At 37.2% G+C, this 25,390-nt stretch overlaps 1 protein-coding gene across 4 annotated transcripts in view; it reads right to left on the bottom strand.

Annotated features, from left to right (window-relative positions):
* Positions 1-25,390, bottom strand: part of adam11 (ADAM metallopeptidase domain 11) — a 60,580-nt gene that overhangs the window by 20,280 nt on the left and 14,910 nt on the right. For all 4 annotated transcript variants that reach the window (XR_013195573.1, XR_013195574.1, XM_077205883.1 and 1 more), the window contains 12 exons: positions 15,804-15,878; positions 15,643-15,714; positions 15,367-15,533; positions 14,801-14,885; positions 12,179-12,269; positions 12,044-12,095; positions 10,735-10,834; positions 8,553-8,624; positions 8,262-8,354; positions 5,106-5,186; positions 4,968-5,018; positions 4,207-4,270 (listed from right to left, as the gene is read on the bottom strand). Coding sequence is in view for 2 of the 4 variants with exons in the window: in XM_077205883.1 (XP_077061998.1) it covers positions 4,207-4,270; positions 4,968-5,018; positions 5,106-5,186; positions 8,262-8,354; positions 8,553-8,624; positions 10,735-10,834; positions 12,044-12,095; positions 12,179-12,269; positions 14,801-14,885; positions 15,367-15,533; positions 15,643-15,714; positions 15,804-15,878 (1,003 nt within the window). In the remaining 2 variants the exon portion in view is untranslated. The remainder of the gene's footprint in view (positions 1-4,206; positions 4,271-4,967; positions 5,019-5,105; positions 5,187-8,261; positions 8,355-8,552; positions 8,625-10,734; positions 10,835-12,043; positions 12,096-12,178; positions 12,270-14,800; positions 14,886-15,366; positions 15,534-15,642; positions 15,715-15,803; positions 15,879-25,390) is intronic.

Here is a 25,390-nt window from a genome sequence, read left to right as displayed (position 1 = left end):
AATATTGTAAATGTGCAGAAAAAATACAAGGTGAATTTACAGTAAAAACAAAATGCCCACTTTGGTTGCCAGAATCTCACTTTAAAAATGATTTATACAGAATTATGGGATGGCATAGTGTATATTTTACAAATAACCAAGCCACAGAAATATCTTTTTACCTTAACATTTTCTGAAAACTACTATTATAATATAGAAAGTACAACAGAACAGGCACATGATGAATAAGAGAATGGCCTGTCCATAAAACATGGCCTAATCGCTGCACAGTGTCATGCACAAAGAAAAAATACCATTAGGGTAACAAACATGAGATGAAAATAATGCAATAAACATTAACTAAATAACAGAAACTGTAACATAAAACACCCTAATGTACATTACTAATAAAAAAAATAAGAATAAACTAAATTATTTATATAAAATATACTGTAGACATGTCATGTGCCACACAAAAACTTCAAGGAAAGGTTTCTACAGTAGCCTTTTTAGTTTTTTTTTGTTACAATTACAGTTAAAATTTAAATTCATCTTTTACAGTGAATCTTCAAACAGTCTTATCCAGGATTTAAAAAAATGAACCAGGGACGAAATGCTACCAAAATATGTCTGAGAAATGTCAATGTCCAGGGCAAAAATATCCCTATAGTGAATTTGTCTGATTTTATTTAACCTGTCATATGTTTCATAATATTTTATTCTAGTGATGGGTTTAGTAGTTTAATGTTTCTGAAGACAGAGTAGTGACCTGTAGCTATTAGGTTTGTTATGCATTTACTGTCTCTGTCTCAGAGACATACATTTCTTAATTATTTACAGCTACTGCATTTGACAATGATTTGATTTTATAGACAATAGCCATAATCATCCATGTACAACATGTTAACTAAATTAATACATTACCCTTTTTAAGTACTGGGCATAATGCTATTTATTAAATTGAAATAAAATTATGTGACACTCCATGACAAATATAACTGAAAAATTATCCTTTCCCATTCTGGGTTTAAAACACTAGGTATTTATTTGAAACCGAGGCTAATTTAACAAGAAATAAAGCATCAACTTCAAATGTTTCCAAACAGCACAACAGTAAAGACTTTATGAATTTCTTTACTTGCAAGATCAATACAGTACTATAAGAGAAAAAATGATTACCATGCAACGTCTAAGTATCAGACGACGTGCTATATAGACTCCCTGAGGACAAATTCCATTCTTCCTCTCCTATAGCCAAGAATCAATTGTCTAAACTTGTTAAATCATCAAAATCAACAACATTAAATGTTAGATCCTATACCGACTAAGCTAAAACCTTAAAGCTGGCTATTATTAAACCTCTTATTAAAAAAAACGCAACTTGATCCTAGAACAAGTTAATTACAGACCGATCTTGAATCTCCCTTTTCTGTCAAAAGTGCTAAAAAAGGCAGTATCCTCACAACGGTGTTCCTTTTGTAGAAATAAATGGTATATGTAAAGATTTCCAGTCAGGATTTAGACCGTTTCATAGTACCGAGACAGCTCTCATTAGAGTTATAAATGATTTGCTCTTATCATCCGATCGTGGTTGTATCTCTGTATTAGTGTTACTGGATCTTTGTGATGCATTTGATACTATGGAACACAACGTTCTTTTGAATAGACTCAGAAATTACACTAGCAATAGTGTAATTGCATTGGCATGGTTCAAATTATATTTATCTGTCCAGTATTAATTTGTAGCAGTAAATGAAGAGATGCCATATTGATCACAAGTTCAGTATGGAGTACAGCAAGGCTCAGTACTAGGACTGTTGCTTTTCACTCAGTACATGGTACTCTTGTATGATATCATTAGGAAGCATAGCGTAATTTTTTACTTTTAAGCTGATGATACTCAGCTGTACATTTATTTGCCCTGACAAAACATACCAATTCACAAAATTAACAGAATGCATAGTTGGTATCCAAAAATTGGATGACTAGTAATTTCCTAATACTTAATTCTGGAAAAAACAAGGTTTTAATTATTGGGCAAAAACGTCTGCACGTAATAACCTAGAATACTGTCTAACACTTGATGGCTGCTCTGTCAAGTCGTCATTGTCAGTTAGGAACCTGGGTGTGCTCTTTGATAGCAATCTTTCATTTGAAAGCCACATTTCTGGCATCTGTAAAACCAAATTTTTCCACCTTAAAAATATATTTAAATTACGACATATGCTTTAAATTAAAAATGCGTAATAGTTAGTTCATGCGTTCATGACCTCAAGGCTAGATTATTGTAATGCTTTACTGGGTGGTTGCCCTGCAGGCTTAAACAAGTTCCAGCTGGTCCAAAACGCAGGTCTTAGGAATTATGACCATTTTAGCACGGTTCTGTCAACACTACATTGGCTTCCTATTAAACATTGCATACATTTTAAAAATCTTGCTAATTTACTTACAAGCATTAAATGGTTTAGCTCCTCAGTACTTGAGCGAGCTTTTAGCGCCTTATAGTCAATCACGTCTATTGTGATCTCAAAAATCTGGCCAATTGATAATGGTAGCGGTAGATCCTTTTCCTATTTAGTGCTAGTCTTTATAGCTTTGTTTGGGAAGCATTAACTCTCAGTGAGTTTAAATCTAGTTTTGTTTTTGATTAGTTTGTTTAAAAAAGTTTAGCGCTGCAATATAGATCCACCTCTACATCTTCCTTGCCTACCCGCTGTGTGCTTCTTCACACTTCTGCTTCCTCAATGGCGTCGGTTTTACCAAATCCATTAGAGCCAGAGCATGCAAAGTGGATTTGCTTTTGCAGCACAGAAAAGTTATTTGAGGGCAGCTCAAAGTAGACATTGTTCGTGGGCAGCCATTAGCCGTGTTTCCACTGCCGAGCCAAAATCGAGGGTGCTAATGTGTTCTCAGACAGTACAATTTTCTGGAAAATAGAAAAGCTCATTCTTTCTAAAGAAATGTGATTTAAACATTTGATATTTTGTCAATATTTGTTTTTTAAATGTGTAAGCCTTTGGACTTAAAAGCCTTCATGGAGTTGTTTTGTGCATTCCTGTGATCACAATTCTCATTTTATTTGAGCTAATAAATACCAGTTCGATTCAGAATTCTTGATGTGCACTCCTGACACAAATTAATGAATTACTGTATTAATGAATTACTGTCACAAACATTTTTTTATTGTAAATCATTGGTCAAATATCGATGCTGGAGTCTTAAGTCTTTAATTAAAAATGAAACGTTCGCTTCTGTCATGCTTTAATTTTCAGTCAGCTAGCCCGATGCTGGTGAAATGGTGTAACGTCATATATGACGTTGTTCTATAGGGGTGTGTTGAAGGTGGGTTTTAGTGTAGTGCTGCAGGGCTACTGGCACAACAGTGGAAATGCAGCTCGATTTTGGCCTCAATGCTCGAGATGTGAGAGTGGAAAAGAGGCTATTGAAGACCATTGACAAGCATTATGTAAATTTGTTACAAACATTTTTAGGTTTATGCAGGAAGTCAGACTGGAATTACTAATGTCTCATTTCAGGCAGTTCAGAATCGGTTCTTTTCTGTTGGAAGACAGTGACTCCATTTGAAGATTTTAGATTTTTTAGATTTCAGATTCACAGCTGTATTACTACATGAAATGTAATATCCAAAAAGGCATAATATAGGGGCACTCTAAACAATATATATTTTTAATTATTAATTGGACTAATTTAATATTAACAAGGTAATCACAGCCATCATTCAATGTCACACAGACCAATATCTGATAAGCAAGAAACCAGGAGACAGTCATCTGACAAATTCAGACAATTTTGCTAATATCCTGTCTGATGCAGGTTATGAATATTGGCAGCCCAGTTGGTCGCCTGTGCCTCTATTATCACACTTTCTACAACAACAACAGCCCAAATCTTCAAGTTATATGAGTGTTGCAGGGATCATACAAAGCACCATCAACTGGAGTGTTGTGCGGAAAGTCACCAGATAAGTACAGGAACAGTCTTCATTAAAAAGTTATGTGTAAGAACTGTCAGAAGTGCACAAAATTATGAAACCGTTTTTTCATTTTTTGATTATTTTTTAATTCCTGATGAAGCATTACTTGAAGCATGTAAAACTACAGATTTATAATAACAAAAACCAAAACCAACCATACTGTCTACATCTGTAATTAATATTCATTATTTGTTTTGAGGTTTTTAAACACGATACTGTACAATATTACTCACTGTGGCCCCAGAGCACCTGACACTGGGCATCTCTGGTCTTACAGCGGCCCCCATAGCAGCGGCCCTAGGAGAGCCAGAAGAGAGTACATCAGCTTATAATATGCATACACCACACACGCACGCACACACGCACACACACACTCCAAGCCTGACAAAAATAAAAAAGACACTTGGCTGATGTCCTCTGTGACTACAGTCACATAAAAGAATAAAGGTGAATGAAATGAATACATAAAAATACCCTACATACAGTAACAAATAATTAATAAAATAATAATAATAATAAAATACCTTTAAAAGCATATACACTTATTGCAGTTATATCAGTAGCCTAATAACAGTAGCCTCATGTGTGCAGACATGCTGAGATAACACAACCAGAAACAACTTTGTTATTGGAGAGATTTGCTTGTGGGATAAATGAATAGTAAATAATTTATAGTGTAAACACCACATTTCTACAATTAATGACATCGGGAACTGAACACTTATGGCTCTACACACAACTAAGTGTAACTGTAAGGCCAAAATCAGCCAGCACAATCAAAAAACAAAAAATAAATAAAATTGCAGAGTGCCCTTTAATCACTGAAACATTTTCATTCAATTTAAACCATAGTTCATGTACAGTAATAGTTTTAAAAAATAAGTCTGCCAGTGTTATGCAGTAAATCATGCAAGCAATATACAGTGACAATGGTTAGTACTGTACTATTGTAGTAAGAAATGTTCATATTAGATAGAAAAACAAAATATTTTACCAGTCCAGCATCGCACATGTAACCATCCAGTTTGTGGACATTATTTGGACACTGTTTGAGAAATGAATGAGAAGCACATGTAAATCTCTTGCGTTGTTAGATGATGGTAATGATGATTTTATATAAATGTTTTATTACTTTACTCGAATCGCCAGTGCACGTTTCTGGCACATCACAGTCATTCACTGCATCCCTGCAGACCACTCCTCTCTGTTCATACTGAAACACACAATCTTTCAGTGAGTTAAATACACAACAAAAATCTACACAATTAATAACGCAAAAAAAAAAAATGTTTTGACTGTTGAGACTGTTGGATTTCTCCCTTAGAAAATAAAAAGTCACGCTCATGCTGTTTCATACCAGTATGACTTTCTTTCCTCTGTGGAACACAATAAGATAAATTCTAAACAAAATTTTACAAATGTAAAAGAAAGTTATTCACAGATAATCCTTTTTTCAAGTGAGTGCACAGCTCAAGAACCACTGTGACTGGATAATGGAGTCACCGGACTGAATAGAGTCTGATAAGTGACTGAATCAATCAGGCTGTTTTGTAAACCAGATCAGATACAGTGTCAAAAAAATAAAATGGTATCCCAATGTATAAAATATAAATAGTTTCTTAGACCGATTTACAGTAGTGAGGCTCCAGTGTGATAAGATGAAAAGACATTGAGTTGCGAAATAATGGAAAAAAAATTTATTCTCAATGGCTCATGCAGTTCACCCAATCTAGTCCAAACAAATGACTCTAATGAACCAGTTATTTTTAGTGCATAATGAACCAGTTATTTTTAGTGAATAAAAAACATACAATGCAACCAGTGTAGCCCTCAGGTAACATCACTCTGGTTCTTTTAAAGAATAAAAGCATTTGTGTAAATATACATGTCAGTTTATTATTGATAGGGCTGTCAAAAATAATGTGTTAATTTGACCGACTAATATTTAGTTTAACAAAAAAAGTTATTCATTACTTCATTTTTTTCCTTCCTGGCATAGTTACAGTATATGATAACACTATCTGGATTCTGCTCACCAGCTTTAAAAAGGGAGAGAGAGCAGCCAACAGAGGACAACTATACTGACAGCTATCATTGAACAGAGAGAGCTGATATTGACAGAGACAGAAACATAACTTTACTTTATTACTATTTACACCAGGGGCAGATCTAGTAAATTATTTATAGGGGAGTTAAGGGGTGGAATGAGGACTATGACGGGTGGCAACACCAAAGCAAACGTGGCCTGTAATACACAATTGTGTTCAAGGATATGCAAAAAGGTTGCATTAGCACAAAGTAATTATCTATACTGTTAAAAAAGGATTAAAAATAAATAACAAAATGTCAATATCCAGGGCTTCAAATCAAGACACTGTATTATCAAAAACATCAACAGAACATTTTAGTATGAAATTACAGTATATTTCAGATTAAAAACCGCATTACTTTCAGTTATTTCACAGTAGTACTCTAACAACACTCTCTGTCACCTTGCACAACGCCTCTGTCGGCTTTTGGCTTGCTTAGTTGGGGACACATAATATTCAACAATATTATTGATCTGTCTGTATTGACAGCATTATATGAGAACTGAACTGAGCTGGACGATGACATCACTGTTTTCTCCAGAGCGGCTGTATATATAAATTACATTTACATTTTTTTTGTACATTTTACATTTAAATTAACTAAATTAATAACTTTTCTACAACAGAAATGAACCATCACTTAAGCTGGACTATGACACTATTTTCTAGATCTGCTGGGCAGCTGAAACAAACGTTGTTGCATTATTTTCCTGTTATTACTGTAAAGCTGCTTTGAAACAATCTGTATTGTAAAAAGCGCTATATAAATAAAGGCGACTTATATTTATTTTAATTTTAAAAAAGGGTAAAGTTTTTAGAATTGTACTGTAAAAAAGCATGGTTTTACTCTGAGTTTATATTATTAGAAAACACAAAAATTACAATAAACAAACAATATCATACTGTATTTCTACAATGCATATGGACTGTAGGCTACTATAAAGGTGCATGCAATGCAGCATGAATAGATTATTACGGTGGCCGAGAAAGCTCAATGCGCTGCAACTGAAGAAAACATGCAAATACAAAAAACCCTCAGCAAATTATGATAACATCATAGGAAACCATGTGCTCCAAATACTCACAATGCAACCAAATACAGAGACGCGCTACAAATACTAACAACGCACATTATCAGGATGTTAAAATAAACAAAAAAACTCACCTTTCATGTCATCGACAACACCACTGATGAGTAGACATTGAACAATAGCCTAAGCTTGTGCCAGCCAGATTCGTCACTTGTTGATGTCCCCTTGAAACATTTTCTTGCTATTTGCTGGGAATTACTGTATTTGGCGCATTGTGAGTATTTGCAGCACATGTTCTCAAACTGAAGATGTTTGCTGGTGTTTTTTTAAGTTGCAAGATGATATAACATCTTTCTAATATGCATCTCAGCTGTTGCTTCACTATTGAGAAAGATCCATGTTCAAACAATTATTAATTTAAAATAAGATATTGGTAAATCTTCATGCTAAAATAAAATCTTCATATTCATGATAAGAATCATTGCTGTGATGTTAGCATCATTCTGCTGTTGATTCACAGTATGGGTTAGGGTTGACCCAGCAAACATTCATTTCACAGTAAATTTCTGACCAATTCACAAACAAATAGAAAAACTGTCAATTTGTAACTGGGCAGCACTCTGTTTTTGACTCACAAAGAACTGGTTCATAAGTGTCATTTGTTAAAGAAGCTGACTACACTGTGTGCTCTGCATCCACGTGCAACCCGCTAGGACAATTTCTAAAAAAGACGCGTTTTATTTGCCATTATTTTGCGATATGCTTGAATTGAAGCGCCACCGCTGAAAAGTGGTACAGAAAACACTGCTTACATTTTTATTTTACACTGGGATAATTCTGGGTTGGCATTGCTTTTTCTTCGGGTGGCAATTGCCACCCTGGTAGATCCGCTCCTGATTAAGGACAACTTTTATGATGCCTAATGACTAAGGACCAAGATCTAAAACAGAACAAAAACAACCATTATGAAGGTACTTTGCTTGTTTTTGGAGCTTGGAAGCCCTACTCTCACTTCCTTATATGACCTCTGAAGGGTCAAAGGGCTGGAGCCTATCCCAGTATCCTAGGCCGAAGACAGGGGAAAGAACTGACAGCCCTTGGGCAGATCATAGGTGTAAGTAAATGATGGCAGAAAAGTTTTTGGTGAACAATTCTAACACAACTTACCTTGCAACGGCTACAACAGAGTCCATTGCTACACATTGCATCATGGGTCAAAGTGCATTTTTTACAGCATGCACCCCCAGCACGAGAGCAATCCTACAAGAGTGCACAACCAAAAAAAACAGCCTGTTAGCTTAAAGAAAGCATTGCAACCGTCACCTTCCTGTTCTCTTGTACTAACACACTTCAAGGCAGGTATCACTTCAAGGATTTAATTAATTAATACTCAGAGAATTATTTCTGTTTCTGTTGGATTCTCAAAGGAAATTTGTGTTAAGCTTTCTTGTCACCCACCACTTGAGAGCCACAGTCGCATTCTTCTCCCTGTTCCACAAAACCATTGCCACATTCAGGAGGATCCAACAACTGTAGCGACAGAAAATATCATGTCACTGCCAGATATTTATAATAGATATGCAGTGTTAAGCAAGCTACTCAAAAATGCATCAAGCTCTCTATCAATTAACATAAAATATATCCTTTAGAGTAAGGAGCTAATTCCACAATAAGCTACACAGTAAAGTAGCTAAATACAAGCTACTTCATATATGTATTGTTATGTCTGTGTTTTTTGGAGGCGAGGTTCCTTTTCCGAGAATGCAATGCAGCATAAGTGGGAACATTTTTTTTGGATAATTTGCACTGGCCATTACAAGGTTCAAGACTTTTTGAGAGCAGGAGTGTCCGAGTGTCCTGTGGCACCCCTCTGGACATTTTTACTGACTATGGTGCCTTCAGGATACAGAAAAATTTGTCTACTGCTGTGACCTCCGCACATCCCAAAAGGGACCAAGTGCAGTGAGTCACCACTGGGGCATGTACTGTAGGGGTGGACACCCTGGCCCCCTTCCGGGTAACACTCAGAGTACACGAGGAGTTGCAAAGTGTCCAAAGGAGGAACTTTAAAACACAGGTGTTCATGAAAGGTCTGTTAAGAGCTTGAAGCCAAGGAGACCTACACTACACCCCTGAACCCCCAAAGTGATGGACTGGTAGAACATTTCAACTATACCCTAACCACCTAGCTTGGCATCTTGGTTGAACAACATCAGCGTGAACCGACCCACTATCCCCCCTGGTCCTGTGGGCATATCATTTTGTTTGACTGTACAGGAATCCAGAAAATACACCCCAACATCCCTCATCTTTGGACAAGACATTCAGACACTTAAGATTTGGTGTTTGGGTTACCACTACAGCCAGATGTACCACTGGAAGCAAAGGAGGAGTATGGACTGCATTTTTTTTAAATAGCGCTTTAACAGACCCATGGCCACCAAAGCGCTTTACATATTGCCTCACAGGAGTACTTCGTCCAGCTCTGAAAGCAGTTCAGGTCCATGGCTTATGCAGGCAAGCAAAAAGGTTTTCACTAAAGGGAAAGATTTTTCCCTTGGAAACATGGTATTGGTGTACTGCCCAGATATAATTTCCAGTGCAGGAGCCTTGAGAAGTTGTAGAATGGATCTCATGCATGGCTTACCATGTCCAACTAACATGTTAAGTGCAGCCAGAAAGTTACTACTACATGCCCATGGCTTCATTTCCCAGAAGCATTGTTAGCTTAAGTAGATTGTTGAAGCTTCTGGGAAAAGCAGCCCCTGATCGAGGTCCATCTAAGACTGTGGACTCACCTTGTGAGCCTACAGCAGTGGACACCATGTACCAAGTATATGTACGGGAGTGTGGGATTGCTAAGCTCTAAAGCCTAAAGTATACTTCCCTTGTCCGCGTTCTGCTCTGGCTCGCAGACAGTCCACGTGACGTACTTTCGTCATCAACAGAGTTCGCTGATGTCTGTCCACATGTCCACAAGCAGCCAGATTTGTGCATCCGCACAGACTTGTGAGCAGACAACAGAGCATGTGGAAGTGATTTGAGCACTTAAAAAGGACGGTCCACTAGAATGTGTCTCTACACACTCACGGTCAAAGGAGTATACATTGAAAGGCTTGTATGCTCAACTGTGCAGAAACAAGCGATATCATACGTAAGCAGATGCATATGTAAAATAACAAAAATTAAACAGCGTATAAATAAAAACTGCCAAAAGTTACAGAATGAAATGTCAACCCAGGAGGAACTATAGGACTGTGCAAGCTTTGGGGGTGTTAATGGACTTGATCTACTGCATCTACTGTATGTTTTGATCATCGTTCTGAATCTGGATCTCGATCTGGATGTAGTCTTTGACAAAAACGTGATTTTCTCAGCTTTTTGCTCAAAATGTTGCATTTTTTTTAAACGTACCCACATGCAAGTGTTGTTAAAAAGGAATGCATGAAGCTAGAATAAAACATTTTTGTTGTTGTTTAAAAGCAGATAGTCTGTTCTTTCTTTTGATTTATATTCATACAACAAAATATTCTGGGGGCCATGAAACTTTTGTGAAAATTATCAAAAATGCTGGCGGATGATGCTGCTTTTTTTTTTTTTTTTTTTTTTTTTTACATTTAAGTGGATGTTCCAGACAAACCTTGTTAGGTTTATTGAAGAGGCAGCTCCCTCCTCCTTGCTGGAGGAACTGAATGTACTCCTCTATACTGCACCGTGAAAACTTTCTGGGTAGATAGTATCTGTCAGGATCACATAATAGAGTTAACACTGTTCAGTTACCCTTAAATGGAAACTGTGTAAAACTGTGTGTAAAACTATTAGAGAGGGAACAGCAAAATGTAATTTATATTTGACAGACACTTTTATCCAAAGCAACTTGAGGCCAATTCACACTGCACTAACATGAGCCACATTCATCAGGTTTTGTCGGATCAGTGAGCGAGTCACACCTTTCGGCATTGGTTGGCTCTTAATTTTGCAGAAACATTCTGAATCCACATTTGTCAGGTCTTGAAAATGTGACACTGTAATTTGGTGACTGTCGCCATTTGTCGGTGCATTGTGTGAATTGGCCTTTTAAAGTGCATTCAAGGTATACATTATGAGTGATCATGGGAATCGAATATATCACTAGTACTGCTAGTGCCATGCTCTACCAGTTGTGCTGGTAGAGCTAAACTATTTAGAGGACTTGAAAAGACTTGAAAAATACTCTCCATGGTGAAGCAAGTTTAAAAAGAATCTTACAGAGCAAGTTAGCTAGCATTCTTAATAGTAACTTAGTAAAATTAAAGACAATTGATGTCCATCACTAATTTGAGTACTGAGATTACAGTAAAGCAAGAAGCAAGGTTGTATGCAATCCAGAAATTATTTGAGAATGCTTTTAAAATTTCATTCAATTTCTAAATTTGAAGTGAATTTGAATTAAGAGGAAGATTGAATACATGATTCTATTCAAATTTCAATGTAAAGTAGAAGAATGAACTGAAATTCAAAGAAATTCACGTACTGTAACTGTAACTAATTAACTGTAACTAAATAAGATAAGATTTGTTGACTTGATAAAGCATTGTTAGCTAAATAATTTGAAGTTTCAAGGTTTTATAGGCCTTATGGCCAAAATAAACAATTATACAAATATAATTTAATTGTATTAAATTATTTAGCTTTAGTGGACCATGGTGGGAGAACACTTGAATTTCTTTGAATTGTAATTAATGAATTCCTCTTCAAGTTATCCTGTGGGTCATGGTCAATAAAAAAATCCTCAATTCTGAATTTTGCGTACTCTGGCAAGAATTCGCATCATATACAATAAGGCCTCATGCTTGCAATCCATTTGCCAAACATTTGTGAATGAGATTGTGCACTTGCATAGTGTATGTTTCCAGCATAAATGTTGCAATAAAAATATACTTGCAAAAAGACCCAAAAACTTGACTCACCCAGTATCCTCCATGATGCAGCCTAACCACGGATCTGGACATCTGCAGTCTCCTACCACACCCAAACACACACACACATTAAAACAACAGTCCCCCTTTTTTGTTATATTTTGTCAGGAGTGGAAGGATGGTTACCTGCTGTAGCACGGTCTTTATTCCACATCATTCCAAGGTTCTGTCCTAAACTCTGACATAATGTGATAGCCATGGGTCCCACATTTCCATACTGACATTAACACAGAGATGGTAGATGGTATGTTAGCACTCATTTAGCAGATGCTTTAATACAAATGAACTTACAGTATGCATATATATATATATATATATATATATATATATATATATATATATAGTGACTTTGCAGTCATTTATTTGATTAAGATTATGAAAAGACAATTTTTTGATCAATCAGGCACAGTAACACCAGTAATGTGTAATAAGTAGGGTTCCCTATCTGTCAATCACTTCGGCATTGTAGTGACACTAGGGGTCGCACTTGGGAGCCCCAAACACCTCTGATACTTCAGAAAAGGCCAATGAGAATTGGCGAGTGGAATTTGCATGCCACTCCATTTACCTGTGCCTAGAAGCTTCATTGGTTTCCTACTGCACATTTCAACAGTTCTTTCTATTATACACACAGATAAGAACTCAGAGAATTCCCATAGGCACTTCAATGAGCAAGTAGAAAAAGAATTTCCAAAAGAGAAAATTCTCTAAGAAGAGAGTTTCTTCATAAAAGAGAGATTTCCTCTAAAAGAGCAAACATGGACGAAGAACGTCTTTTTAAAGATGCTATTTCTGGATAAGGTAAAGGCCTGTCTCCATTAGACGGCCACAATTGCTACTGCAGTTTGGGCCATGCCCATGCTGGAGCAGATTTTGTGAATGGTGCATTCTCTCATTGCGAGAGTGTGGCCATGGGAACGCTAAGGTCAAAACTTTAGAAAAGCAGGAAGTCACCTCGGTTGCTCCAAGTCCTGGTCCTTCTACAATCATGCATAAGGCCGCGGCGCTGAGGGCAAACTGAGGGTATGAATGGAAGATCTTCTGATGACCGCGACTAGCGCTTCCAACCCCTTGTGCTGGCTCTATAGACCAATCAGACTCAACTATGCGATTCGGTTCAGAAACCAGTTTCACAAAAGTTGCGGCTGTAGAGCCTGATGCAGATTAATTTCACCATTGATAGTGTTGCCATAGAATCGCATAGCTCCAAGTAGAATGTCACAATATAATTACGACATGGCGTGAAAGCAGCATAAGCTCGATGTTTTGGTTCTAAAGGGATGGTTAAAGGAGTCTGCTGTTTGTTTGCGGTGCTCGTTGACTGTCTGTCTACAACTCTGCATAGCTTAATGGAACGCGCTGCGCAAGTAGAGTGCGCAGAGGTATGGGAATACATAGTTTGACAGGCAGGTAGGACATCCTACTGAAGGGTTGGTCAAAATCCCTTGCCTCTTCAAATACATCTATAATCATATCCTTTTGAATGTATATACTTCCTTTATAAAAATCAATAATCAAATATATTCATTATCACATAATAATTTTTATATTCTTTGTGCTTGTGAAATTATATTGTCTTAAATGCATGTGATGTAAGTAACCAGTTTCTTTTAGGTGCATTCCAATCTTACTTTGAGATTGCACGCAGTACACGCAGGACACGAAGGCCACGTAACCCACAAGGCCGTTTGTCTCTTTCTCTGGTATCAGTAGAGGGTCCTAAAGGCAGCGTGGACAAATATGATTCTTCGCTGGACATATGGTCAAGCTATATTGAGCGTTACTATATCGAACTTTAATTGTTGTATTAAAATGTATTCTTTCCAGTATATTTCCTTCCTTCGGAGTAAATGCCAGTGATCTGTTTTTCTCCCAAATGAGTGAATGTTTTAGCATTATGTTTTGGTATACTTAACTGATAATAAGGAGCTCAGACTCTCTTCAGCCTTGATGGGAGCTGTTATTTGCTAGTGTCTGTTATGTGTGTGTGCGTATGACATTCTATGTAGGTTCTGGACGTTCGGACCAGACACCCCGGCGCCCTTCTCTAACCTGCGACGCCACCACAGACCTAAATCTAATGAGTGGACGACAACTATCTTGACTAATGGCGATAGGCACCCCTATCTCCTCACATGTGTTAAATTGTTTAGGCTCTTAATGTTTCTTAGCCAATGAGAATCATTCAACCTGTAAGCAATGACGTAGCTGAGACCTTGGAAATGGTATAACTGCTGTGATCTTTGTAACTGTAAGCGGGGCGGCCTACGAACTCCTGTGTGAGTCTTGAAGCTGACTTCTGCTGATGAAACTGCAAACTATCTTCAGTAAATATTTTCTTTAATTTTTTATAATTCTGACTCTGGGTCTTCATTCTTCATATCTGGTTCTGGGTCTTTAACTGTACACCCCTTACACTATCATTGCATTTGGACCGAATGCAAGGATTGGACAAATTTTTTTGGTCCCGAGACTTCCACAGAAGATATAGGTTTTTTTAAATTTTTTATTTAAACCACTTCTATTATTGATTTCTATTTGGATGTGAAGAGAGTTTCAACCAGTAAAACAAAAAAGTTTTTATGAACAACCTACCCTACCTTTAAGCAGACAGTCTACTAATACTCTAATGGCTGGTAGCTGACATGTAGTTGCAAAGTTACTTATAATTAGTAGAATGTCTAAAGTGGACTATCGAAATAAAGTTTTAGCAAAAGTAGCTCTGAGCTTTAGCCATTGAGCTCTCACCTCATTGACTCCTCCACCTCGTGTTGGTGAGCAGATCCCCTCGATGTATGCAGTGCCACTGCGACTGCTCTGAAACGTGCGTCCCCTACGGGTCAAATAGTTCACAGAATATTTACCTTACAAGGGTTTTGAACTTCTTACAGAGTTGGTTATCATGAAAGTCATATGCAATCTTATATTACAATGGCACTGGTGTGATGCAAATGTGTTGCATAAGGCCCCATGAAATGGTTTGACGAAGTAAATTTTCTTTCCTCTGTTGATGCATTTCCGATTGAAACCAAAAGTTTTTAGGGGGAAGGATATTCTCATTCTCAGGAGCAAAAAATTGTAGATGCCACTAAACAGGAGACAATTACATATTTTCAGTCCATTTCTTAGGAAGAGAAAGGTTTTAAATACTTTTTGTAGTACACTAGCATATAGGCTAAAAACACAAAGAAAGTTGATTTCATGGGGCTTTAATTATATTGAAAGGATATTTACATTCAATATATATTGCAAGTGTCAAATGCAATGACCGAGCATGTAAAAAATGTGTCGTCTAAGAAGGAAGCATAACATACGAGAGCAGGTGAGCTGCATCACTCTTCTCTTTGATATTCTCCTTCCTGTATTTCATAAAGTCACGCAGGGTCACCAAAGGGTCGTCGCCAACAGAAACCATGTTCTGAGTTGACCATGTCTCCATGGCGACAAGCACTATTCTAGTGTTCAGCTGCTCCTTGTAAATCTGGAATTTAATAGGATGTTTTTAAGTTTAAAAATTGCTACAGTACTTACTCAAGGAAAACATCATGAGAAAAACATTGTGAATATGTCTGTCAAACTTCAGGACGTACAGCATCTGCCATGTTCACTACAGCTTTAGCAAAGTTTCTCGTCTGAGAGGCTGATCTTCGCATCTGTACAAACTACAAAGAGAAACATCAAGACAAATATTACACACCACATGCAAAAAGAAATACAGAAAAGAATAACTTAAACTAATTTCGGATCTTACCAGTTCGTAATCATTGACCACTAGTAACTCTACATACTTTGTTTCACTCTGAACTGTACGCGGACCCCTCCGAACCTGCAGGGGGACACAGGGAATCACAGTTACACCAAATCAATGTCTTTAAAGGGTTGAGGCAACATAACAGAATGTGACATGTACAGTTCAATGGTACAGCAAGTGTGAAGTACACAACATATTGTGATGGAAATGTTTTGATGGAGAATCAAATGTTTGTTTGTTATTTAAAGAGTGTTTAAGGAATATGGATATCAATCAATATGATTAATTCCTATTGTAATGTTCTTTTTTTTTATTGCATCTTTTTATCAACATTTCAATCAACAACCTAAGCTAGTGTTGCCAACCGCTCCGTATAATACGGAATCATCCCGTATTTGACACATAAAAGTCTTGTTCCGTATTGAACTGATATGGAACGCACTTTGTTGCGTATTTTTGAGAATCAATTCAGTGCAAATCCATGACAGACACATAGCTTCTAATATATGTCAGACAGACTGTGAACGAAGACATTTGTAGGCTATGATAAGAAAGAAAAAACCAGACGGTGCGGTAGATACTAATTTCTCTCCCTGTTTGTCTATGATCAGCCGCGTAGCGTTTTTAACATCTTGGAACATCATCAGAGAATGCCCTTTTAATTGGTCTTTAGTCATTGTGAGTCACGTATCGTAGCAACGATGACAAGTGACAACAGCGGGAAATGTAAAAATGACTTCCTCCGAGCAGCCGGCGAAAAGAAAGTTAACTATAATGGAAGTATAATTATATAAAGATATTTGCACTACACTTCCTTAAAATGCTGTCTAATTAAAATAAAAATATTATTATTTTTTGCACTGGAAAGGACATTTTAGAAGTCTAATTCTATTGAATAAGTTCGCACAAGCCTACAGAAAACTGTTGTGTTTATTTTTCTTCAAATGCAGTCTAAGCCGATGAGTTTTGAATGTTATATGTTGTATTTGTTTAAGTAAAAAATAAAACGTATTATAAACTAAACCAATCCATTGTTAATTTTTGGCAAAATGATAATGATAGCCTTTATATATCTATGTGGTTCAGTCTTGTATATTGATTAGGCCTACTTAGCTATTCTATAAATATGCTGTTATGTATGATAGCATACAATATTCATCAGAAGTCATTATTTCAGGGGTTATTTTTCAAAATAATCCCAGCAAAACATTAATGGGGACACATGTGGGGCGAATGCGCCGAAATTTTTGCACCAGTCCAGCCCCGATGATTCTCTTCTTCTAGGTATAGAAAGAAGACCTTCTAATGTTAAAACTATTTAATGTAAACTCCTTAAGGCAGTCGTATGCAGCAAAGGTAGTTGCTTTTTCTGGAAACCTGTTTGCTTTGACCGCATATTTGGTGTTAACGCATTTATGCTTTTAATGTGTTTTAGCCTGGAATATTTTTATATTTTATATAGATACAATACATTGCATCTCTGTGATAAAAATATGACTTTTTAAAATAGGCTACTAATTATTTATGCAGTAGAAAACGTACGCTAGTATGAAGGGGGCCCTCGGGTTTGCTATAGCCCTAGGGTCCTATGTGTTCTTAATGCAAGCCGGCCTGTCTTCGCTTGAAGTGACTCAAAATAAATCTCAGCTGTTCTAGTAAGATTTTTCTGACATCTTCTTGGTTGCATGCTACTTCATGCATTTTCTTTGATCGGATAGTTTCCGATTGTGAAAAGAACAGGTGTAAATGGAACTGCAACTGGACCAGTGAAAATGCATCTCGTAGTTGAAGCCATATATGTAAAGGACAATCCACGCCACACAGACAAATGTCAACAAACACCAACAAACAAGTTGGCCGTTGAATTTAGAATTTAATGAAAGACAACTGTCATATTCACACTGCCCCAGCAGACTTATAAACGCTGATTAAACATGTTCTGTCGGGTGAAAACAAACCCAGACCAACGCCGACAGGGATAACACACTGATTCGACAAAACCCAACAAACGTGTATGCTGCCATTTGCATTTGTCTGTGCAGTGTGAATTGGACTTTGATTTTACTCCACCCAAAACGGTAAAAAACAAAAGTGTGAGCACGTTATACCAGCTCCAAGTAGTCTACCACAGTGCTACTGCAACATACATCACCACAGATATGGGCCGCCGCAGGCGAGTAGCCTATCTCTTTATAAAATCCTGAGAGTGTACCTGTGCTGATGTCACTTTAATAATAATTAATAACAATTTGTTACATTTATTTAACACTTTTCTCTGCACTCAAAGCGCTTTACATTTGGAAGGGGGGAATCTCTTCAACCACCACCAATGTGCAGCCATACTGCACCAGAACACCCACCACACACCAGCTTACTGGTGGAGAGGAGACCGAATTAATACATGGGGATGATGGACAGTGGCCAGTGGACAAATCTTGCCAGGATACCAGGGTTAAAACCCTACTACTTTTTTCGAAGGACATCCTGGGATTTTTTTTTATGACCACAGAGAGTCAAGGACCTCGGTTCAGTATAAGTGTCCCCATCATACTGGAGCATTAGGATCCACAGACCACAGGTCTGTAGACCACGAATGTCGTGCTACGTGAGCTGAACTGTGACTATCGACCAGCACGGCGTTCATGCTTCGACTGGTCGAGACTGTTTTCCAAAGATGGCTCCTGCCTATATATGCGAAGTTTACTGTCTTTATAAAGTATCTCCTTATTAAACTGTCTGCACACTTACAAAGTTCTCAATGCTTCGGTTTGCAGGTAGAGACCCTCATTATGCTACCGTGTTAGTGTGGGTCTATTTTGAGCCTTGTTAGTGGTATTAACAAGCGATTTTTATTTTTACTTATTCTATGCCCTATATACTAGTGTTATAAGCTAATCTGTGGTAAAACTAAAACTAAAGATAAAACTGGGTACATTCGATTATCATGAAAACGCATCCCAGAGAACGCTCGACTCGGTACCCATGTGTTATTTTACCCCTAGGTTCATTTTTGGCCGGAATTGTCCTTTATGAAGCATCAAAAGGGTCTCAGTGTTGAAAGGTACCGCTCAGATGAGGGCTACAAAAAAAACAAAAAAAACATGGACCACAGAAAAGACAGTCATCAAACAAGTGGAGAAAGTATAGCACAACCGCGACATCAAGAACAGGGTACCACTATTTTGCAGTCATGTTTCGCATGTACACACTACTTATTATAGCAATTACAATAACTGGGTTATAACTAGGTACTAACCCTGAACCTACCCCTAAACTTAACCTTGACCCATGTGGTTACCTTATATTACCAATACGTTTGATGGGTAAGTACACTGTAAAAATAAATTGTAACCAAGAACAGGGTCTCCCTCCAAAATTAATGAGAAGACAAAGAGAAAACTAGTGAGGTAGGCTGTCAGGAGTCCTACCGAAACATTAAAATAGTTGCAGCTCTTTCTGCCAATTACTGGTTGCTACCTACATATGTCAACTATCTCCAATATTCTCAATCTGTCTGGGCTATGGAGCAGGGTAGCAAGACAGAAGCCTTTTCTGACCAAAAAAAATAAACACCATCCAAGCCCGGCTTAACCTTGCAAAAACAATCTCCATAAACCATGTGTAAAAATGCGTTATGGTCTGATGAGACCAAGTTTGAATTGTTTAGCCAAAATTGTAAAAGGTATGTTTGGCACAAAAAGCATCACAGGACATCAGCAAAAGAACACCAAACCCCAGATGAAGCATGGTGGTGGCAGCATCATGCCTTGGGGCTGCTTTTCTTCAGCTGGAACTGGGGCTTTAGTAAAGGTTGAGGAAATCATGAATAGCTACAACTATCAGTCGATTTTCCTTCTGGTGTCTGCTAAAAAGCTGAAAATGAAGAGAACTTTCAACTTTCAGCATGACAATGATCCAAAACACACATCTAAAATCAACAAAAGAATGGCTTCAGCAAAGAAAGATTAATGTTTTGGAATGGCCTAGCCAGAGTTTAGACCTGAATCTTATAGTAAATCTGAGAGGGGACCTGAAGAGGGCCATGCACAGGAGATGCCCTCACAATTTAACAGATTTGGAATGTTTTTACAAAGAAGAGTGAGAAAATAATCCCTAATCAAGAATGCCGAGCCGAAAGACTCCAATCCAATCACATCAAGTGTTGTAATAAAATCAAAGGGTGCTTCAAATAAGTATTAGCACAGCAATCCAATTATCCTAACTTTTTAATTTATATATCTATTTTTTAAAGACCAGCTGTTTGAACTGGTGAAATAAATAACTCAATGACTCATTATTAAGTGACTTGCAGCCACCTTGCGGGTTTGTTTTCATATTAAACTTTCTAAAATAATTTAATACTTCAATATTCATAACATTATGAATAACATTTAAAACAATATCATAGCATTATTATGCAATTTTTAATTGCAGTGTAAATTTATATAAATGCTGATTTAGATGCAGTTTCTGTGCCAATTCTGCAGTGTACAAATGGATGTTGGATACTGATTTAATTTGACTGGTAACAGCCTGTCTTATTATCCTAATTGAATTTGATTAAATGTAAGAATTTTACACAAAATATATACATCCAATAAGGTTATAAGAAATTGCCCTTAATAGGTAAAAATGCCATTGGAAATCAATTTAAGGTGACATCTATTGTCCCTCAATGGAAAAAGTTAATTTCTGTCCCAGCGGGAGTCAGCTGACCACGACAGTACCAACACATTATTGTTATTGATAGTTTTTGTCATACTACACAAACCCCTAGCCATACGGTTATATTTGTAAAATACAACAAAGTGCCCCCAAATTGTCACGGGTGGTTGCAGGAAGGCAGACGGAGGCAAGGATATAATTCCAAAACGAAGGTTTAATGATAATATAACAGAGGACAGCAGAACAGCCATCAACACACTAAATACAATGGAGATCGGACAAACACTGGCTGAACAGATGGAACTTAAATACAAACTGATGACACTGATTAATAGAACACAGGTGATACAGATGATGATGATGACTAAACAGGTGAAAACTGAACTGATAATGACAGTAACCATGGATACGAGGAAGTGGCGGGTAAAGAACAAAGGAGACCAGGAACCAATCAAAATACAAACTGAAAGTCCAAACAAACACTGACACGTGACACAAATGTTGTTTTTGTCTCCATTTACATTTTAATATTCATTCATCTGTATATTGAGTTCTGTAGTTCTGTGTTATATTGATTCTTGTGTGACTCCCTCTCCTCTGCCCACCTTTACACAGCCTTAGCACAATTTTTTTTCAGCCTTTTTTCAAATCTTAGACATAAATGATCTTTGCTAAAATAGGCCAGGTGATTCCATGACCCTTTAACAGGATAGTCTCAGCTTCCGACATCACACCCACTGATCGCCCACAGTCTGTTCGCAGAGTGTCTGATACATGTTGTACACAGAACTGGTGTTTTGAACAGGACAATTCTAAGCTGTTTGGCTGTATTTACCAAGTTTCTCTCTTTCTGTTTCATTGCCAGATTGTGCGCTGTGTCTGCTTACTCGCCTGCCTTTGAGTCTAGTCGAATTAACTTTCGAGTGTTTTGTCTTGTCTGGTGCTTCTTCGTGGCTGCTCTCGCTCTCCAGCACTGTCCGGCTATCCGGCTATGCTGCTGGTCTCTCAACGTGATGTTCATGTAGCTCTTTGGATTGGTTGTCTAACACATGGGGTTTTCAAACCTGTCCTTGAGGACCTCCAGCACTGTACATTTTGTATGTCTCCCTCATCTAACAGACCTGATTCAACTCATCAGCTGATTAGTAGAGACTGCAAGACCCAAATTGGGTGTATCAGATAACAAAACTGCATCCCACAAAACATGCAGAGCTGGGGTCCTCCAGGACAGGATTGAAAAGGCTCTCGTCCGTCGTCTGTTCTTAGACACCCATTGCTCTCCACTGCATCCAGTTTTAATTCTATCCCAATGACTGGGGATTAGCCCTTTTGCTTTGATAAATTTTAAAGTGCCTCTATGTTCATTATCTGTAAATGTTTATTCTGACAAAACATCAGTACCAAGGAAAATTCCTTGTGTGTGCAAGCACACTTGGCAATAAAGCTCTTTCTGATTCTGATTATGCTTTTTCGAATAGCTTTCATGCAGTGTATAATATAGCTGTCTGTGAATGTAAATGGATCTGCAAAGTTGTAAAGTCAGAAGTGCACAATGAATAAACTTATTGTCTCCCAAAAGAATGAATTCCAGTCTCACTGCTGTGACCTGCATATGTAACACATTTGTATAATGCCCGCCTTTGGACTTCATTGGCTGCTCGCAAACAACGTCTACTTTGACATGTCAAAAAGTACATGTCGAAGACGCTGTTTTCTGCTCTGCAAAAGCAAATTCTCTTTGTAAACACTTCCAAAGGATGAGGATATGAACAGTCAATGGTTAAAATTATCACAGTGATACAACAGTAGTATAACCTTTTAACGATTGCTTCTCAAATCTTCGTTAAGTCTAAATGGGATTTTTAAATCTATTAAAGATGGGACAGTACCCACTTTATTTGGACCAACTTGCTCATCAGATTCACAACCTGCAAGTATGATTCATTTTTGATGTATATATTTTGTACCGGGTGTTCAAAATATGTAGTTGTGTTTTATATAGTGTAGGTCTCCGGCTAACCCACGTTATTACTGTCTTACTGAAATACTTCTGCCAAGCAGCTGTGGGCCTACTACCTAAAATCGTGTCCATTAATGCAGATTGTAATGATAAAGGATGGAGCTAGATTTGTTTCACAAACTTTAATGTTACATCAGTAGTTCACGTTAGTGCTAATGTTAATGATGCAGTTCCCACAGGTGCACCGCAATAAATTAGAAATATACACAGTAGTTTGTTGATGGGCATGTATACACTTGTTAATACTGATGGAGAGGAATTACAGTGGCACCATCTCATAATGTACGTCAAACTGAGTAGTTCATCACTGAAAAACATCCTGCTCAGTTGTCCTTACAATCGCGTTGAATTACTAGTTCTTTCAATGTTTCATCACTGGACTCGAGCTCGAATTGATATGGTAAAATCATCTGCATCATTACTGTCTTTACAGCGTGTACAATCGCCAAGCTTTAGGAAGCCTCCGGACGGAGCTGAAGTTTATGGTAATGGTTGTTTCGTTTCCGACAAACAGACTGGGCCAAAGGACCTATCAGAGCAAAGTGGGCTCGTGGAAAGGAGGGATTTAGAGAGACTGCATCTTTGGACGAGTCCTTTGAGAATCATTGAAAAATGTGGTGATGTGCAATGTATATTATGAGAAACTGAAAGTGTTTTTTGACCTTTGATGTATGTAAACCTGTGGTTGGAGATCTCCAAAACAAAATTAGGAACTTTAAAATAGCATAACTTATATATTTCTCCATTTGCTCTTGGATCCACAGATTATTCTTAACATTCTCTTGGAATTGAATCCATTATAATCTTTCCTATTGCTCAAACAGTAGAGCGTTGGCGCTTGCTAGCCAAGGTCATGGGTTCGATTCCCAGGGAAAGCAAGAACTAGTAAGATTGTAAATGTGTACTTTGAAATGCAATGTAAGTTGCTTTGGATAAAAGCATCTGCCAAATGCATAAATGTATCTGCCAAATGCATAAATGTAAATTGGCGTTGCTAGAACTCTATTGATTTAATAAAATGTTATTTCATATAATAGTTGTACAGTATGTTTTATTTGTTATTAAGGAAACATTTCTTTCCCTCCTTCAAGTTCTCTGTTTAAGAATGCTGACAGTATCAGCATCTCACTCATCGGTTCATGCAGACATGTCCGAATCTGAGACTGTTGCAACCATTGGCTGGAACCAGCTCTTAACCCGAGAACTTCTGTTACGAGGATTTGAAATGAACACCGGCCAACTGTCAAACTGCAGGTGAAAATCAACCGTGGTGAGTAATAAACTCACCAATAAACTCACTAGCCAAATTTTAATGTTATGATTATGTTCTATTACTTTGCACGCTATCGGCCTCCAATATTAGCAAAACAAAGTGTCTGTATTCCGATGCTGCTGGTAAACCCATTGCTTTCAATAAGACAAGTTTGCCATTAACATATATTAACACGATACATGAGCATTGTGTTATTTGGACTAATTTTATGGTGTACTACAACTTTAGTGATATTAAATTGTCCCTGGATGGAAAAGAGCCGTGTAAAAATTCTTCAAAATTCTATTTGTCATACACCAAAGACTAGACAAGTATTAATACATACAAATACATTAATGCATTTAATGTTGTTTCACTCACATATTTTTAAATACTAAATGTTTCTGTGCCACAAAATCTAGGGCCACATTTTAGTCCTAGTCCAGCCCTGGAAACAGCTCAATGCTTTTTGAATTGACAGCTTGCATGTTAATCTTCAACGTGTCTACTATTAAACATTCATTTACAAACCCTGCCTGTCATAGTATCAATGTACTTTTAACTTGACAGCTACTGCCACCAGACCACTGTTACATCAGCCAGTTCAAATACTGATGTAAATCATGCTATAAATATATTTACAGTACATTTTATTTGTTATACTTTCTGCTGTTCAGCAAAAGAGATCACAAGACTGCTAGTTGCGAGTTTGCAAAATCTGTCATCATAGAGCATCATATGATAATATACACCAGGATACTGGATAATTTTGAGTAGGAGTGACTGTAATGCATGTTTGAAAGTGAACTATAATTGAGTAACTTGTGAATCAGTGCACTGGTTCAACCAGTTTATAATGCTGGAAAGTCTAAAAAAAGTCTAAAAGCAATGAAATCATTACTAATCGTTTCTTTTCACATTAAATGGTAATGTATTTTTAATCAGTTATGTAAAATTACCATAATTAACATAATCCTGGATGATAATTACTTCGTTTTTTTTATTAGGGCCGTTGCAGGTTCAAAGGTAGGGCCGTTATAAAGGTTGCAGGTTCAATTCTCAATACTGGCAGGAAATGACTGAGGTCCCCTTGAGCGAGACACCTAACCACCAATCGCGTCATGGGTTCCACAGCAAAAATACAAAGACTAGTAGATAAGTCGCCTAGTCAACTTAAATGCCCTGCCATGATGTCTTAAGCTTGATGTCAACTAGTCGCTAGTCATGGCATATGGAGGGTGCAACAGGATAAGAAATCTTCTAAGTCAAACAGTTAAAATGACAAATATAAAAAGTTATAAAAAGCTTATTGTACATGCAAGTTTATCGCCGTTCTAAACTAATGCATGCTGCATTGTAAGGCACACACATACAGACAGTAGCGCGCACATCCCACTCAAAGAATCATTCAGTAGCGTAGAAACGTATTGCCAACACTGTAATGTATCAAATAAAATAGCTTACAAACGGTTTTGTCAAATGGCATCTTTTTACTAGTGATATGATAGTCAATACCAACGGTCTATTTTTTAAAATGCTGAGGCTAAAATAACTAATTATAGTCATTCAACAATATATTTGCAAATGATCAGACTACTGTTTATGTTCGGAAAAAACAAACAAACAAACCTTTGACGGTAAAACTATACA

The sequence above is a fragment of the Siphateles boraxobius genome, unplaced genomic scaffold (genome assembly GCF_051911475.1).
Source record: "Siphateles boraxobius isolate OS27281-9 unplaced genomic scaffold, OSU_SipBor_1 55, whole genome shotgun sequence".
Taxonomy (NCBI): Eukaryota; Metazoa; Chordata; class Actinopteri; order Cypriniformes; family Leuciscidae; genus Siphateles; species Siphateles boraxobius.
The sequence above is the reverse complement of the archived record's forward strand: the minus strand, read 5'-3'. Positions and strand labels throughout refer to the sequence as shown.